Below are 14,950 nucleotides of genomic sequence, written 5' to 3'. Positions count from 1 at the left end.
ATGCCCCCTTCTAGCTCTCCTAAGTCCATTTTTCAGTTCCTTCCTGGCTACCTTGTAACCCTCTCAAGCCCTGTCTGATCCTTGCCTCCTCAAATCTTAAGTAAGCTTCCTTCATCCTTTTGACTAGATATTCTACATCCCTTGTCACCCAAGGTTCCTTCACCCTACCAGCCCTTCCTTGCCTCAGTGGGACAAACCTGTCCAGCACAATCAGCAAGTGCTTCATAAACAATCTCCACATTTCTGTCATGCATTTCCCTGAAAACATCTGTTCCCAATTTATGCTCCAGAGTTCCTGCCTAATAGCATTGTAATTTCCCCTCCCCCCACTAAATACATTCCCATACCATCTGCTCCTATCCCTCTCTATGGCTATCGTAGAGGTCAGGGAGTTGTGGTCACTATCACCGAAATGTTCTCCCGCTCAGAAACCCAACACCTGACCTGGTTTGCTGTCAAGCACCAAATCCAATGTGGCCTTCCCTCCAGTTGGCCTATCTACAATCTGCGACACACCCATCCACACTATTTGCACTAAGAAAACTCCAATCAACATTAGGGAAGTTGAAGTCACCCATGACAACAACCCTGTTACTTCTCCACCTTTCCGAAATCTGCCTCCCAATCTGTTCCTCCGTGTCTCTGTTGCTACTGGGGGTGGTCTCCAGAAAACTCCCAATAAAGTGACTGCTCCTTTCCTGTTTCTGACTTCCACTTAGGGGCGTTGCCTCTTGGCAGAGATAGTAGCAGTCTTGTAAAAATATGAGTAGGATACAGCAAACTGAGATGAAGTGGCACAGAAAGTAGAGATTGTGTTGAAAATAGCCATCACAAAACATTTATATCTGTTAGATATAATGGGGTACTGCATTCTAAATTATTGAGGTGTAACTTGGAGACAGGAAGTTCCTGGGCTACAGACAGGTTCTGCTATGTAGTCTATTCAGTTTGTACACAAGTTGGAACACAATATAAAGGAGCTGTTCGTAAGTACGGGAAATGTTCATATGTTAGGTCTTTACAACTCTGAATTGAGTATCTTGGCACGAGCGTTCATAATCTGACATTCGTAAGTCAGGGACCACCTGTAAGTAGCCCACAGATTATGTAAATTCAGAGGCCCTTTCGTAGGAGAAATCTTGATACTACAGCAAAGTGAAAGAATATAGTCGTTACAGTAAATGTTTGCAGGGCCGTGTGGAAATGTCAGGGCTGACTGGGTGCCTTTTGCATCAGCAAGATGGGCCAATTGGCCTTTCTCTGTGCTGTATGATAATATGATAATTGTTTTCTCTGTGAGGAATGGAAGCCCAAAAAGTAAGTCATTAATGGGCCCGGTGGTTTAAAAAGCCTCACTTGACATACACAGGCCATTGATTAGTAACAACATTGGTTCTCATTCACAAGCAATAACTTGGTTTTCAGGTTACTGCTAATAAAATTTAATCTGTGCAAACGCAAGGTTACAGTGCGCAAAAAAGAAATAATTGCAGGCAAGGTAATGCTGGGTAATCAGAATTACCAACTTAATGGTCTGCATTAGTGAATTAAAGTCTGTAAAACTGAGATCTCAGACTTAGATAACCACATTCTCATGTGCTCGCTGGGTTCTGGCAGTCAATAAAACTTCGCTGTGCTGTGCTAATCATTTTAAGTTACTCAGTATTCTGTTTCGGAGAAAAGTTGGGGAGTTTTCCTTTGGTGGGCTGGGCCAGTATTTGTCTGTCAGCATAAACTCTGACATGGAGTCGTTAGCCTGAATGGCCTTTGCTGGGTATATTTGCAGGAATGGGAATTGGAGCCACTGCGTCCACTTAAAAGGTTTGCATTGCATTATGCATATTAATACACTTTGAAGAAACCATCTTTGTTGTAAGCTCAAGCCACTTACAGTCCCTGTGTTTTTTATGAAGTATACTGTTTAAATGTTCACCTCATGTTTTCAAACTGTTGAGTTTAAAATTATAATATTGACATAAAACACAACGTCATGACCCAGATGGACAGCAAATGTTAACTGAGCATGGTTGCAAACAGAAGGCGATTCTTCTGTTAGACTGGCAATAGTAAACTCAGGAGAACCGTAAACTTGGGGAACAGAGTGTGGAACTCCAAAAGGACATTGACAAGTTGGTGCAGTGGGCAGGTACATGGCAGGGGAGGTTTAATGCAGTGATGCATTTTGCTCAGAAGAACATTGACAGACAACATAGAGTAGGAGGGACAATTTGAAAGAGGGTGCAGGAGCAGAGGGACCTGGGTGTAAAAACCAAAAGAATTGTGGATGCTGGAAATTATAAAAACATAAAAAGAAATTGCTGGGAAAGCTCTGCCAGCAACTCTGGAGAGAAATCAGAGTTAACATTTCAGGTCCGGTGAGAGTTGGGTGTCTATGTGCACAGATCACTGAAGGTGGCCGGATGGGTAGAGAGTGCACACAGTGTTCTCAGCTTTATTAATAGGGGCACAGAGCACGAGAGTAAGGAGGTGATGCTGAACTTGTACAAGACACCTGTTAGACCTCAGCTGGAGTACTGTGTACAGCTGTGGGTGCCACATTATAGGAAAGGTAGGAATACATCAGCGAGAGCAATTTACAGGAACGGTTCAAGGAATGAGAACCTTACAGCTCTGACGATAGATTGAAGAAGTTGGGATTGTTCTCCTCGGAGAGAGGGAGGCTGGGAGGACGTTTGGTAAAGGTTTTCAAAACCATGAGCAGGCTGGACAGAGTTGCTGGGAGACACTGTTCGTGCTCGTAAAAGGAACAAGAACGAGAGGACAGAGATTAAAGCGATGGACAAACGAAACAAGGGTGATGTGAGAGAAAACTTTTTTTCACGCAGCAACTAGTTAGGATTTGGAGTGTTTGGAAATGTGGTGGAGGCAGGATCAGTTGAGGCTTTCAAGAGAGGCATTGGATGGTTATTTGGAGAGAAATGGTGTGCAGGGAGATGGAGAAATGACAGGAGATTGGCATGAAGTAACAGAACCGGTGCAGGCACAATGGGCTGAACAGCCTACTTCTTTGCTGTAACAATTCTGCTGGCCCTTTGAAGGGTCTTGAGGGCAATGCCCACTGAAGGAACGTGCTCTCCGGAACATTCTGAGCTCACCATGCTTGCCGTGAGATGTCAAAGTGGTAGGCCCGGCTAATCTCATCGAGATGGGCTTGTAGCATCGGCTGCATCTCCTCACGGGGTGAAGGGGTAAGGGTGGCCGTCGACTGTTGGCCAAAGGAGATGGCAGGTGAGGAGGCGATCCCGCGGACTGGCGGCGTTGGCACACGGTCTTCCTCTTCCTCTAGCTCGTCCTCCATGCCCTGGTGCAGGTAACTCTTCACAGGGGGCGGGGCGCACCAGCCATCACTGTCATAGCTAAGGGTGGGGTGTCAGAGAAACACAACGGTCAGTCAGCACCGAGACTGGACTACTACAACAACAACAACAACAACAACAACAACCTGCCTTATGTGGCAGTCAAAATCCCTCCTCCTCCTCCCAAAATAATTCATAGGAGCTGAGATGTCACCTTTTTTTAAAATAAAAACTTAAGTTATCTCGAGAATGGCCCACTGTCAAGGAAAGGCTGCCAGCATTCTCAAAGATCCATCCCACCCTGGCAATGTTTTTCTACAACCTCTACCATCGGGGGGGAAGGTACAGAAGCCAGAACACATGCATCAGCCGGTTTCGTAACAGCTTCTGCCCTACTGTTGTTAGAATACTGAATGGCCTCACAAACTCTTAACATTCGCCTGTTACCTGTGTTTTTGTTTTTGCCGCTGTTTACCTATTATTTACTTATCTATGTTACTGAACTCTGTGATCCGTCTGAATTGCTCACAAGACAAAGCTTTTCACTGTGCCTCGGTACACATGACAACAAATTCAATTCAAATTCAATGTGACTGGAAAGTAGTTCTGGGTTTCACATATTAATGAATCGAAACCTGCAACCCATTCTAAAAGATGAAAGACTTAACAGCAATCTAGGTTTGTTCAATATGTTATTTCAGTTGCATGACACTGAGACCTTTTGCTATAAATTCTGTGTCCCATGATCCTGCTCCACAGCTACCTGATGAAGGATCAGTACTCTGAAAGTTAGAGCTTCCAAATAAACCTGATGAATATGACCTGGTGGTTGTGTGATTTTAAAATTAATTCACAGGAGAGTAGTTTGAGACTGCCATGATCAGACATGAGGACAGGTGATTGAAAGCTTAGACAAGAGGAAGTGCCTTTAAGGCTTTGCAAGACCAGAAGAAACAGCAGCAGGGACACAGCATTCAGCCCATTGAGACTGCTCGAACATGCCACATGATCATTGGTTGAACTTGAGTTTAAACCCTTTCCCCTCCTCACATCCCCCTTCATTTCCCCAAGACGGGTCAGTAATCACAGCTTTAACTATACTCAATGACAGGGCAGTCACAACTCTCTGGGGAGCGTGGAGAATTCCAAAGATCCACATCTCTCTGAGTGAAGTGACTTGTTTCACTCCAGTCCCAAAAGATTGGCTCCTTATCTGGAGACTGTGTCCTTGGGTTCAATCCCCTGGTCAACAGAAACAATCTTCTGTCCTCTCAAACCCCCGTGTGCCTTTAAATATGATTGCCTCTCATTTGTCGAAACTCCTGAGAATCTCCTCCCAATCTACTCAGCATCTTATCATAGAACATGGAGAACAACTTAATGAACACTCGCTGCACTGCACCAAGGCAAGATATCTATCCATTACTTGTTTTAAAACCTGTTTTCTTGAGAAATTGGAACACCTGTACACTCAGATTCTTCAGTCAGACTCCATCTGGTCCTGACTTTCCCAAGAACAACAGAGAAACATAGAAACTAGGAGCAGGTCATTCAATGGCTAAGGTTGGCTGATTGTCCAACTCAGTCCCCTGCTCTTGCTTTTTCCCCCATACCCTTTGACCCCTTTAGCCCTAATAGGACTGTTTTCACTGGAGCTCAGGAGGTTGAGAGGCAACCTGATCGAAGTTTATAAAATAATGAGAGATACAGATAGCTTATGCCTGAAACATCGACTCTCCTGCTCTTCGGATGCTGCTTGACCTGCTGTGCTTTCCCAGCACCACACTTTTCAACTCTGTGGGTGAAGACATTTCTCCGCACCTCAGTCCGAAATGGTCTACCTCATATCCTTAGACTGTGACCCTTTGACTTCGATAAAACCTTCTCTTTGCCCTTCCAAAATTTTAGCACGGCTGACTTTGCCTGCTGTTGAAATTAATTTTACCCACTCTGTAGGTGTGATACTATATTCCAAGCATTTGGTGTCTGTTTTGGTTTTACAGCACCTGCAGTTACCTGTCTGTGATTTAACACTTTTGGTCTCATTGAACAATCTCCAGTGAAGTAATTAAAATTCATAATCTGGGAGAAGCCTAATGCATTAAACTGCTGAGATGGTGCTTTATCGGAATGAATCAAGGCATAACCCTGTCTCACACATCCCTAATATTAAAGAGCCTTTTGTCAGTGACCTCCTCCATTCATAGTGACCAAGGTTCAGCTCAAATACACTTTGGATAATTGATTCGTTGGAAGTGAAAACCAACAGATTCTGAGTGTTTTAATTTAATTATTGAGTGATCTCTTCGCATTATGAAGCAGGAGAACATTTGAGGCTCACTACCTCTGATCATTTAGATGCTTATCACAGCAACTTCTTTTAATAGGAAGGCAAGTTATTAAAAATTGACAGCACAGAAAAAGGCCATTTGGCCCATTATGCCTGGGTTAGCTCTTTGGCTCAGCTATTCAGTAGTTCCCTCTCCCTTTGATCTTTCCCCAGAGCAAGAAGCAAGAAGCACTTCAACAGTACCTACCTATCCCACAACCACAACCTCCTAGGTGCATAGAAGCAGTTGTCAGACCATACAGGAGCAAATTAGGCCATTCAGCCCATCAAGCCTGATCTGTCATTCAATTATGGCTTATATGTTTCTCAACCCCTTTCTCCCCATAACCCTGGATCCCCTTTATTAATCAAGAACCTATATATCTCTGTCTCAAATACACTCAATAACTTGGCCTCCACAGCGCTTTGTGGCAATGCATTCCACAGAGGCACCACTCTCTGACTGAAGAAATTCCTCCTCATCTCATGGTGGTACAGTGGTTAGCACTGCTGCCTCACAGCGCCATAGACCCGGGTTCAATTCCCACCTCAGGCAACCGACTGTGTGGAGTTTGCACATTCTCCTCGTGTCTGCGTGGGTTTCCTCCCACAGTCCAAAGATGTGCAGGTTAGGTGAATTGGCCGTGCTAAATTGCCCGTAGTGTTAGGTGTAGGGGAATGGGTCTGAGTGGGTTGCGCGTCGGTGTGGACTTGGGCCGAAGGGCCTGTTTCTACACTGTAAGTAATCTAATCTAAAGGGTCTTGCCTTCACCCCAAGGTTGTTCTAAAAAATGAAAAGATGCATTTTGTCAAAGTTTTACATCTTAGACTCATCAGAAGAATTTTCAAGAATACTCCTTCACATCTGAAAACAACACTTACATTGTGAGAGACTAGTGCTGATTACATGGCGTTTGGACTCTGATTGGTAGAGGTATTCTCATGCTGAATGCACCTGTGAATGGTGATTGACAGTTAACTGCCAGGCACATTGGTTCCAACTGGCATTGCCCTGAGAAATGAACTTGTAAATGGCTGTTACTTATTATATCGAGTTGAAGCAGTGCGTGCATATAGCCTTTCTATCTACAAAGATAGAATATTTATCTTGTAGGCGGCACGGTGGCACAGTGGTTAGCACTGCTGCCTCACAGCGTCAGAGACCCGGGTTCAATTCCCGCCTCAGGCGACTGACTGTGTGGAGTTTGCACATTCTTCCCGTGTCTGCGTGGGTTTCCTCCGGGTGCTCCGGTTTCCTCCCACAGTCCAAAGATGTGCAGGTCAGGTGAATTGGCCATGCTAAATTGTCCGTAGTGTTAGGTAAGGGGTAAATGTAGGGGTATGGGTGGTTGGCGGGTCGGTGTGGACTTGTTGGGCCGAAGGGCCTGTTTCCACACTGTAAAATAATCTAATCTAATCTAATCTATTATGTATTATGCATAATGTATGAATATTTATAGCTTCCAGAACACACGTGTGTCCCACTATGAATCTGACTGATAATCCTAAACTGCTCCATCAGCATTAACAGGTGCACTCACAATGGCAATGACTCTACCAATCAGAATCCACTTGACAACTAATCAGCTCTCACCTTTCATGAAGTATAAAAGACGGTTTTCTCTTGTGAAGTGTCCTGATGAAAATATGATGCAAGACAAAAAGCTTTGACACAACATGTATTTTTCAGGAATAACCATGTTCTCTACTGACCAAATGACTATTTCTGTAACGTGAGTGACTGAAGTTTATCGCTGTCCTCAATATATCTTTAAAAATCCAAAAGAAACTGAGAAATGACACAAAAGGCAACTGAGGATTAGAAGTTGAATTAGGTACAGAAAGCAAAATAAAAAGAAGGAAAAGTTTAATTAGGGGAGATGGAAAAAAAAAGTTAGAAAAAGGAGAAGTAACAGTAAAGATCTTAGGTTGTCCACAATTTGATACATCTTTAAAATCAGGCTGCATGCTTGAGACAGAGAAAAAGAACAATACAGCACAGGAACAGGCCCTTCAGCCCTCTAAGCCTGTGCTGCTACATTTTGCCCTTCCATACTAAAACTGCCTTCCCTTACAGGATCCATATCCCTCTATTCCCTTCCTATTCATGTCTTTGGCTTCGTGAATGCTGCTATCATATCTGCTTCCACCACAACCTCTGGCAATGCATTCCAGGCACTCACCACCCTTTGTGTGAAAATCCTGCCTCACACATCTCTCTTTTAAACCTCCTCCCTCTGCACCTTGAACCTGTGCCCCCTAGTAATTCATCCTCCATCCTGGGAAAACGCCTCATACTTTCCACTCTATCCATGTCATTCACAATCTTATAAACTTCTGTCAAGTTGCTTCTCAACATCCTGTGCTCCAGTGAAAACAAACCCAATCTATCCAACCTTTCTTCATAGCTAAAATCCCCCATACTAGGCAACAACCTGGTAAACCTTTTCTGTACCCTCTCCAAAGCATCTGCATCTTTCTGGTAGTGTGGTGACCAGAACAGTATGCAATATTCCAGGTGTGGTCTAACTTAAGTTCTATAAAGCTGCAGCATAACTTGTCTATCCTGGTACTCAATGGCCCTTCCAATGAAGGCAAGCATGCTATAAGCCTTTTTTCTACCTTATCTCTCTGTGCTACCACCTTCAGTGCTCTGTGAACCTGCACACCCAGGTCCCTCTGCATATCAATACTCCTAGGGGTTCTGCCATTCACTGTATACAGTTTCAATGGTTCCCTTTCTGGGGCACAATGGATTTGCAGGAATGGAGATCTTTTCATTAAAATGGTCCTTCCTTGCACTGTTAAGTACCAGCCGTAACTTTCAGTAAGTTTCTTCATGAAATTGAACCATACAGATGCAAAAATGTTTATGAACACTGTCCGGTGTAATCGAGGGTGAGTTAGAACTTTTACCAAGCGAAAGACTAGGAGTGCAAATTGTGCAGTGAATTGTGACAACTCGTCACACATACTGTCCCTCCCAGAGACGGCTGGCTTAATTTACACACTCCATGTGCCATTAGACCTCAGTGATATTTTCCCAGCCAACTCTGATTTCTTAAGAGCTGCTTTGTTCTATGAAAGTCATCTTCACGTTGACGAGGATAAAAACAGAGAGGGAACAGAGGAGACACAGATGGCAGTCATTTACCCCAGGTTTCTAACCACAGGGTTGGGAAAGTTATATGTGTAATTTCTAGGAACAATTGGAATCCCTGTGTGATCCAACAAAATGATTTCACTCACATCAGTGGGAAATATCAAAGTCTCTAATTTGCTTAATTACAAAAGAAGGAAAGACTTGCAATCCCCAGCCTGGGGCCATTAGTTTGTTTGCTGTTTTCTTTTTGAAAATAGGAAGATCAGTTAATGACAATCAGTCCCTTCAGTTCTCAGTGTGGTCTACTTCAGGAGAACTCAATGATAGGGACATTGAAAAGGGTAAACCGTGAAGATTTGAGACGGGAAATGTGCCCAGTCCAGCAGGCATGATCTGCCAATCCCACTGATTACATTAGCCCCAGTAATATGAGGAGTTGCCAAGACAACTAATATAATTTCGCATGGTTGCACAAAGATCACACTACAGACTTGCAACAACATACACTGGTAGAGTAGATCATAGTAAATCATCTGTAAACTTCACTTAACAGATTCTGTTCAAATCCAGTTCAGTTTTTCAGTGAGCAGACATAGTACTGACTCCCACAACCTCTGGAGCACTGCTGTAGCCTGAGGCAAGGATGTGGCTATTGCTGTTCTCAATTCCAAAAACTCTCTGTTAGCTCTGTAACCGTTTGGAAGCTTCACTTCATTCATTCTCATCTGGTCAGGTCCTAGTATGGGTTAGATACAAATAGAGAGTAAACCTCCCTCTGCACTGTCCCATCAAACACTCTGAGACAGGTACAGCATGGTTAGGTACAGAGTTAAGCTTCCTCCACTCTTTCAAACTGAAGATGTCTCTACACTTTAAAACTGAAAGTAAAACCCCCTTGACACTATCCTCATCATACACTCCCAGGACAGCGACAGCACAGCGTTAAATACAGTGTAAAGCACTGGTAGCGAGTTTTGAGAAGATTTGTAGCTCAACTTGATATTCTGGATGTAGATTTGCTCGCTGAGCTGGAAGGTTTGTTTTCAGACGTTTTGTCACCATACCAAGTAACATAATCAGTGAGCCTCTGGACGAAGCACTGGTGGTGTAGCCCGCTTTCTCTTCATGTGTTTGGGTTGGTGATGTAATTTATTGTGATGACATCATTTCTTATGGTGAAGTCATTTCCTGTTCTTTTCCACAGGGGATTGTAAATGGGATCCAAGTCAAAATGTTTGTTGATAGAGTTCCAGTTTGAATGCCATGCTTCTAGGAATTCTCGCTCATGTCTTTGTTTGGCTTGTCCTAGGATGGATGTGTTGTTCCAGTCAAAGTGGTGTCCTTCCTTATCTGAATGTAAGGATACCAGTGAGAGTGGTAGATACTAGTAGACGACATGACCCACTCTCACTAGTACCCTCACATACAGATGAGGAAGGACACCACTTCGACTGGGACAGCACATCCATCCTAGGACAAGTCAAACAAAGACACGCACGAGAATTCCTAGAAGCATGGCATTCAAACTGGAACTCTATCAACAAACATATTGACTTGGATCCCATTTACCACCCCCACCCCCGAGGAAAAGAACACGAAATGACATCACCATAGGAAATGACGTTACCACAGGAAATGACATCACCAACCCAAGGAAACCCAAACATATAAAGAGAGAGGGCTACACCACCAGTGCTTCATCCGGAGGCTCACCGAAGATGTTACCTAATATGGTGACGAAACACTCCCAGGACAGGGACAGCAGCGAGTTAGATACAGAGTAAAGCTCGTTCTACACTGTCCCCATTAAACACTCCCGGGACAGGGACAGCACGGGGTTAGATACAGAGTAAAGCTCGCTCTACATTGTCCCCATTAAACACTCCTAGAACAGGGACAGCACAAGGTTAGATACAGAGTAAAGCTCCCTCTACCCTGTCTCCATCAAATACTCCCAGGACAGGGACAGCATGGGGTTGGATACAGAGTAAAGCTCTCTCTACACTGTCTCCATCAAACAGTCCCAGGACAGGGACAGCACGGGGTTGGATACAGAGTAAAGCTCTCTCTACACTATCCCCATCAAACACTCACATGGTAGAGGCAGAAGTGAGGACTGCAGATGCTGGAAATCAGAGTCTAGATTAGAGTGGTGCTGGAAAAGCACAGCAGGTCAGGCAGCATCCGAGGAGCAGGAAAATCAACGTTTCAGGCAAAAGCCCTTCATTAGGAATGAGGGCCTTCATTCCTGATGCAGGGCCTTTGCCCGAAACATTGCTTTTCCTGCTCCTCGGACGTTGCCTGACCTGCTGTGCTTTTCCAGCACCACTCTAATCTAGACTCCCATAGCAGAGACAGCACGGGGTCAGAACATAAGAACAAAGGGACCCGGAGCAAGAGTATGTCTTCTGTTCCTTCAAGCCTGCTCCACCATTCAATAAGATCTTGGCTGATCTTTTCATGGCCTCAGCTCCATTTACCTGCCCGTTCACCATAATCCTTAATTCCATGAGATACAAAGTAAAAGTCTCTCTACATTGTACCCCATGAAACACTTCCATGACAGGAACAACGTAAGGTTAGATACAGAGTAAAGCTCCCTTTATGCTGTCCCCCTCAAAAACTCTGAGGACATGTTACCTATTAAATTCTCTTCATGTTGTCCTTTGAAACACTCCTTGGCTGAGAGGGATTTGTATTGGAAACAGATCTTTCACAACAATTGATGAATTGTTGACATTACCAAGTAACTGGCAAATTGCATAAATGTCCCAGCTAAATGTCTGACAGTGTGGCTCACCCACAGTACCGTACTGTGTTATGGACCAGGCCCGACCCATGAAACCATTTTTAAGCAGGTAGCCCAGACCATAACTTTGCTATTTGTTTCATGTCAGTGTATAGTGGATATTCCTGGAGTGAATTAGCTGGTCAGGCTGTCGAGTTTTAAACAAAAATAATTTATTCCACAATTATGGAATAAAGCATAACAAACCAAAAATAGAATACCCAAATAAGTCATCCTATCCAAACCTGACAGGCTGTCCCATCTTAATGATGCTAATACTTGCAACAATCCCAATGAACAAACCCCTTAGCGCAAAGAGGAAAAATGACTCAAAAAGCTGACAGGTCACAAAGTCAGCAGGGCAGAAGGAGGGGTAGAGCATCCAGTTTAAACTGTGACCCTGACTCAACTAACCCCCGAACTGAACTGATCTGCACACTTTGAGAGCTGGCCACAGCCCCTTGATTATACCAGGTTTTTTTAATTAAAGACTTGAACGCTTTCTGCCTGAAGTATTATCTGTTAGGTATAAAGAAAAGGGCCTCAATGAACCATCCAAACTTCAGACATGTGGAACCTTGGGTCATTTGGAATCTCTCTGAAAGAAATCAAGGGCAACATCACATTGTAAAAGGACTGTGTTTGTGACAACTGCAGTTGTCATTTTGGACGAGAAGTTATGAAACATTGAGTTATGTTTCAGTTCAGTTGCCAGTGGAACCCAGTAATGCCTTCCCACAGTGACTCGTTATTGCTCAGCAGAATGAATAAGGAAGCTGCTTGTACATGAGTGCCCCTTGTTTCTCTGTGGTTAATTTGGTGAACTTTCACTGAATTCAGGCAAAATAAAAACGATGTTTATTTGTGAGAGGAAACAGCCCTCAGTTCACACAGTGTGAAGTGCTTGCTCCATCAAAATTGCCAGAATCGACTTCACTTTGTGTAAAATAAGCAGCTGGGAGACATCACTGAAATGAATACAAACACAACCTCCTATGACCCTCACCAAGTTTCTATCTTGGCCAATATTTATCCTTCAACAAAACCAAAACTGTCTTGTTGCGATCAGATTGCTTTTTTGTGGGAGATTGCTGTGCTCAGTGTGGCTGCCTTACTTCCTATGATACAGCAAGAACTCCACCTCACAGGGTATTTGATTGGTTGGCAAAGTCCTTCAGGGACAGCAAGTTGCTCCTTTTTTCTACATTCCCAATTAATTAACAGCAAGTTAAAAAGATGGCACAGATTCTGCAAATCTTCAAATATAACCTCAGTCAAATTGGAACACAACAAGGAGGGAGGGGTTGTTGAGTTGTCTGGGTTCCCTGGTCACCCCACTACCCCAGTCTCGAAGAGTTGTATTCCAATCTGAGTTCCACTCCTCAGAAACAAGGATGGTATTACAGAGTTCATTCATCCACACTTCTGATAGGGCTGAAAGGGAGCAAATTACACAACTTTGACTTTTTATCCTTGAGTGTGGGAATAAAAATCACTGGAAATACTCAGCACCTGTCGAGAGACAGGCAGAGGTAAAGCTCCAACCTAGAGGTAAACTTGAAAGGGTTCAGAAAAGACTTACATCAATGATGCCAGGGTTGGGGGGTTTGTGCCAAAGGGAGAGGCTGAACAGGCTGGGGCTGTTTTCCTTGGAGCGTGGAGACTGAGGGGTAACCTTATAGAGGTTTATAAAATCATGAGGGGCATGGATAGAATAAATAGCCAAGGTCTTTTTCCTGGGGTGGGGGAGTCCAGAACTAGAGGGCATAGGTTTAGGGTGAGAGGGGAAAGATATAAAAGAGACCGAAGGGGCAACTTTTTCACGCAGAGGGTGATGCCTGTATGGAATAAGTTGCAAGAGGAAGGGGTGGAGGCTTGTACAATTATAACATTTAAAAGACATCTGGATGGGTATGTGAACGGGAATGGTTGCGAGGGATATGGGCCAAGTACTGGCAAATGGGACCAGATTAGGTGACATCTGTTCAGCAAGGACGAGTTGGACCGAAGAGTCTGTGTCCGTGCTGTACATCTCTATGACTCTATGACTATTCTTTAGATCTGAAAGGAGGTAGATGGATTTTAAAAAATGATGGACAGGGACAGGATGGAGGAGAGGAGAAATTAAGATGTAGAGCATACTCAAAGGGCCGAATGGCCTTCCCCTGCTCCTATGTTTCTAAGTAACAAAATGCCATGGAATCTAAGATGGCCTAATGGTGTTATTGCTGGACTATTAATCCAGAGACTGAAGTAACATTTTGGGGACATGGCAAATGGTGGAATTTGAATCCAAAAACAATCTAATGGCAAATGACTACTGATGGTCATTGTTGATTGTTGGAAAACCCTATCTGGTTCACTAATGTTCTTCAAGGAAGGAAATCTGCCATCCTTACCTGGTCTGTGTGATTAGGAATGGGCAATAAAGTGACACCTACATCGCATGAACGAATAAGAAAAGAGGTAATGTTTGAGGTAAAGAAACAAAACATTGGTGCAGAGCAAGTGTTCATTGCTGAATAAATGAACAGCAATGTCTAAAATCAAAAGCATGAAACGTAACTGTGACAGAAAGGAAAATCACAATGCAGGACCACTTTTCTGGTTTGGCGTTGAATTCCCTGTTGAATCTCGAAGGGTGACAAGAGAAACAGCTGGGAGCTGACCACTCCCTCAACAACACAAGGCTCCAAAGTCAATGTCAAGTGAGATACCATTAGGAGTGTTTAGAAAGGCCTTACCCGTTTTCCTGGTGGTCCATGATGTAGTGGTCCAGCTCTGTACCAGGGAGGGGCTGTACTGGCGGAGGTGGCAGGGGCACGTTGGACCAGTTGGAGCTGGCATTCTTGTGGGGCTTGATGCTGCTTTTGTTTTTCTTCTTCTTCCCACCTTTTCCACCTGCAAAGTGTCACAAGAAATGGCGTCACTCTCCGGTGAGCTAGTCCACTCAGGAAATGCCTTCAGATCAAAGGTCGCCCTCCATGTGCACTCACTAATCAGTTTACAAAACAGAAACAAGGCACTTGGTGTGCCACCCTCAACAACTCAATCCCCCCATTTTATCCCAACCCATCAATATATCCTTCCCTTCCATTTTCCATAGTGTCTTTATCTCGTTTATCATTAAATATGCATACGTTCACTATTTCATGGGAGTGAGTTTTCATATTCTTCTTATTTCCTGGGTTAAAAATCATTCCTTCTGAATTGCTGATTGAGTTTACAAATGACTATCGCATATTAATGGTTACAGTGCCACAAGTGAAAGCATCTCCTCTAGCTTCCTGCTAAAGCCCTTTCATCATATGGAGATGCATTTACTGGTTCATGGGGTGGGGACAGTGCAGGGTGTGGGACATGGGGACTGCGGGCATGTGGGTGGGGGTCAGTGCAGGGTGCGGGATATGTGC

General features: G+C 44.0%; 1 protein-coding gene across 1 annotated transcript in view; it reads right to left on the bottom strand.

Annotated features, from left to right (window-relative positions):
• Positions 1-14,438, bottom strand: part of LOC122548211 (roundabout homolog 2-like) — a gene marked incomplete at its 5' end in the record, with an annotated part of 25,853 nt that extends 11,415 nt beyond the window's left edge. The window contains 2 exons of the mRNA XM_043686755.1: positions 3,117-3,377; positions 14,282-14,438. Of these exons, the coding sequence (XP_043542690.1) occupies positions 3,117-3,377; positions 14,282-14,438 (418 nt within the window). The remainder of the gene's footprint in view (positions 1-3,116; positions 3,378-14,281) is intronic.
• Between the last annotated feature and the right edge of the window lie 512 nt (positions 14,439-14,950).

This window comes from Chiloscyllium plagiosum, unplaced genomic scaffold, assembly GCF_004010195.1.
Source record: "Chiloscyllium plagiosum isolate BGI_BamShark_2017 unplaced genomic scaffold, ASM401019v2 scaf_10095, whole genome shotgun sequence".
NCBI classification, from domain to species: Eukaryota; Metazoa; Chordata; class Chondrichthyes; order Orectolobiformes; family Hemiscylliidae; genus Chiloscyllium; species Chiloscyllium plagiosum.
This window is presented reverse-complemented; position numbering and strand designations above follow the sequence as displayed.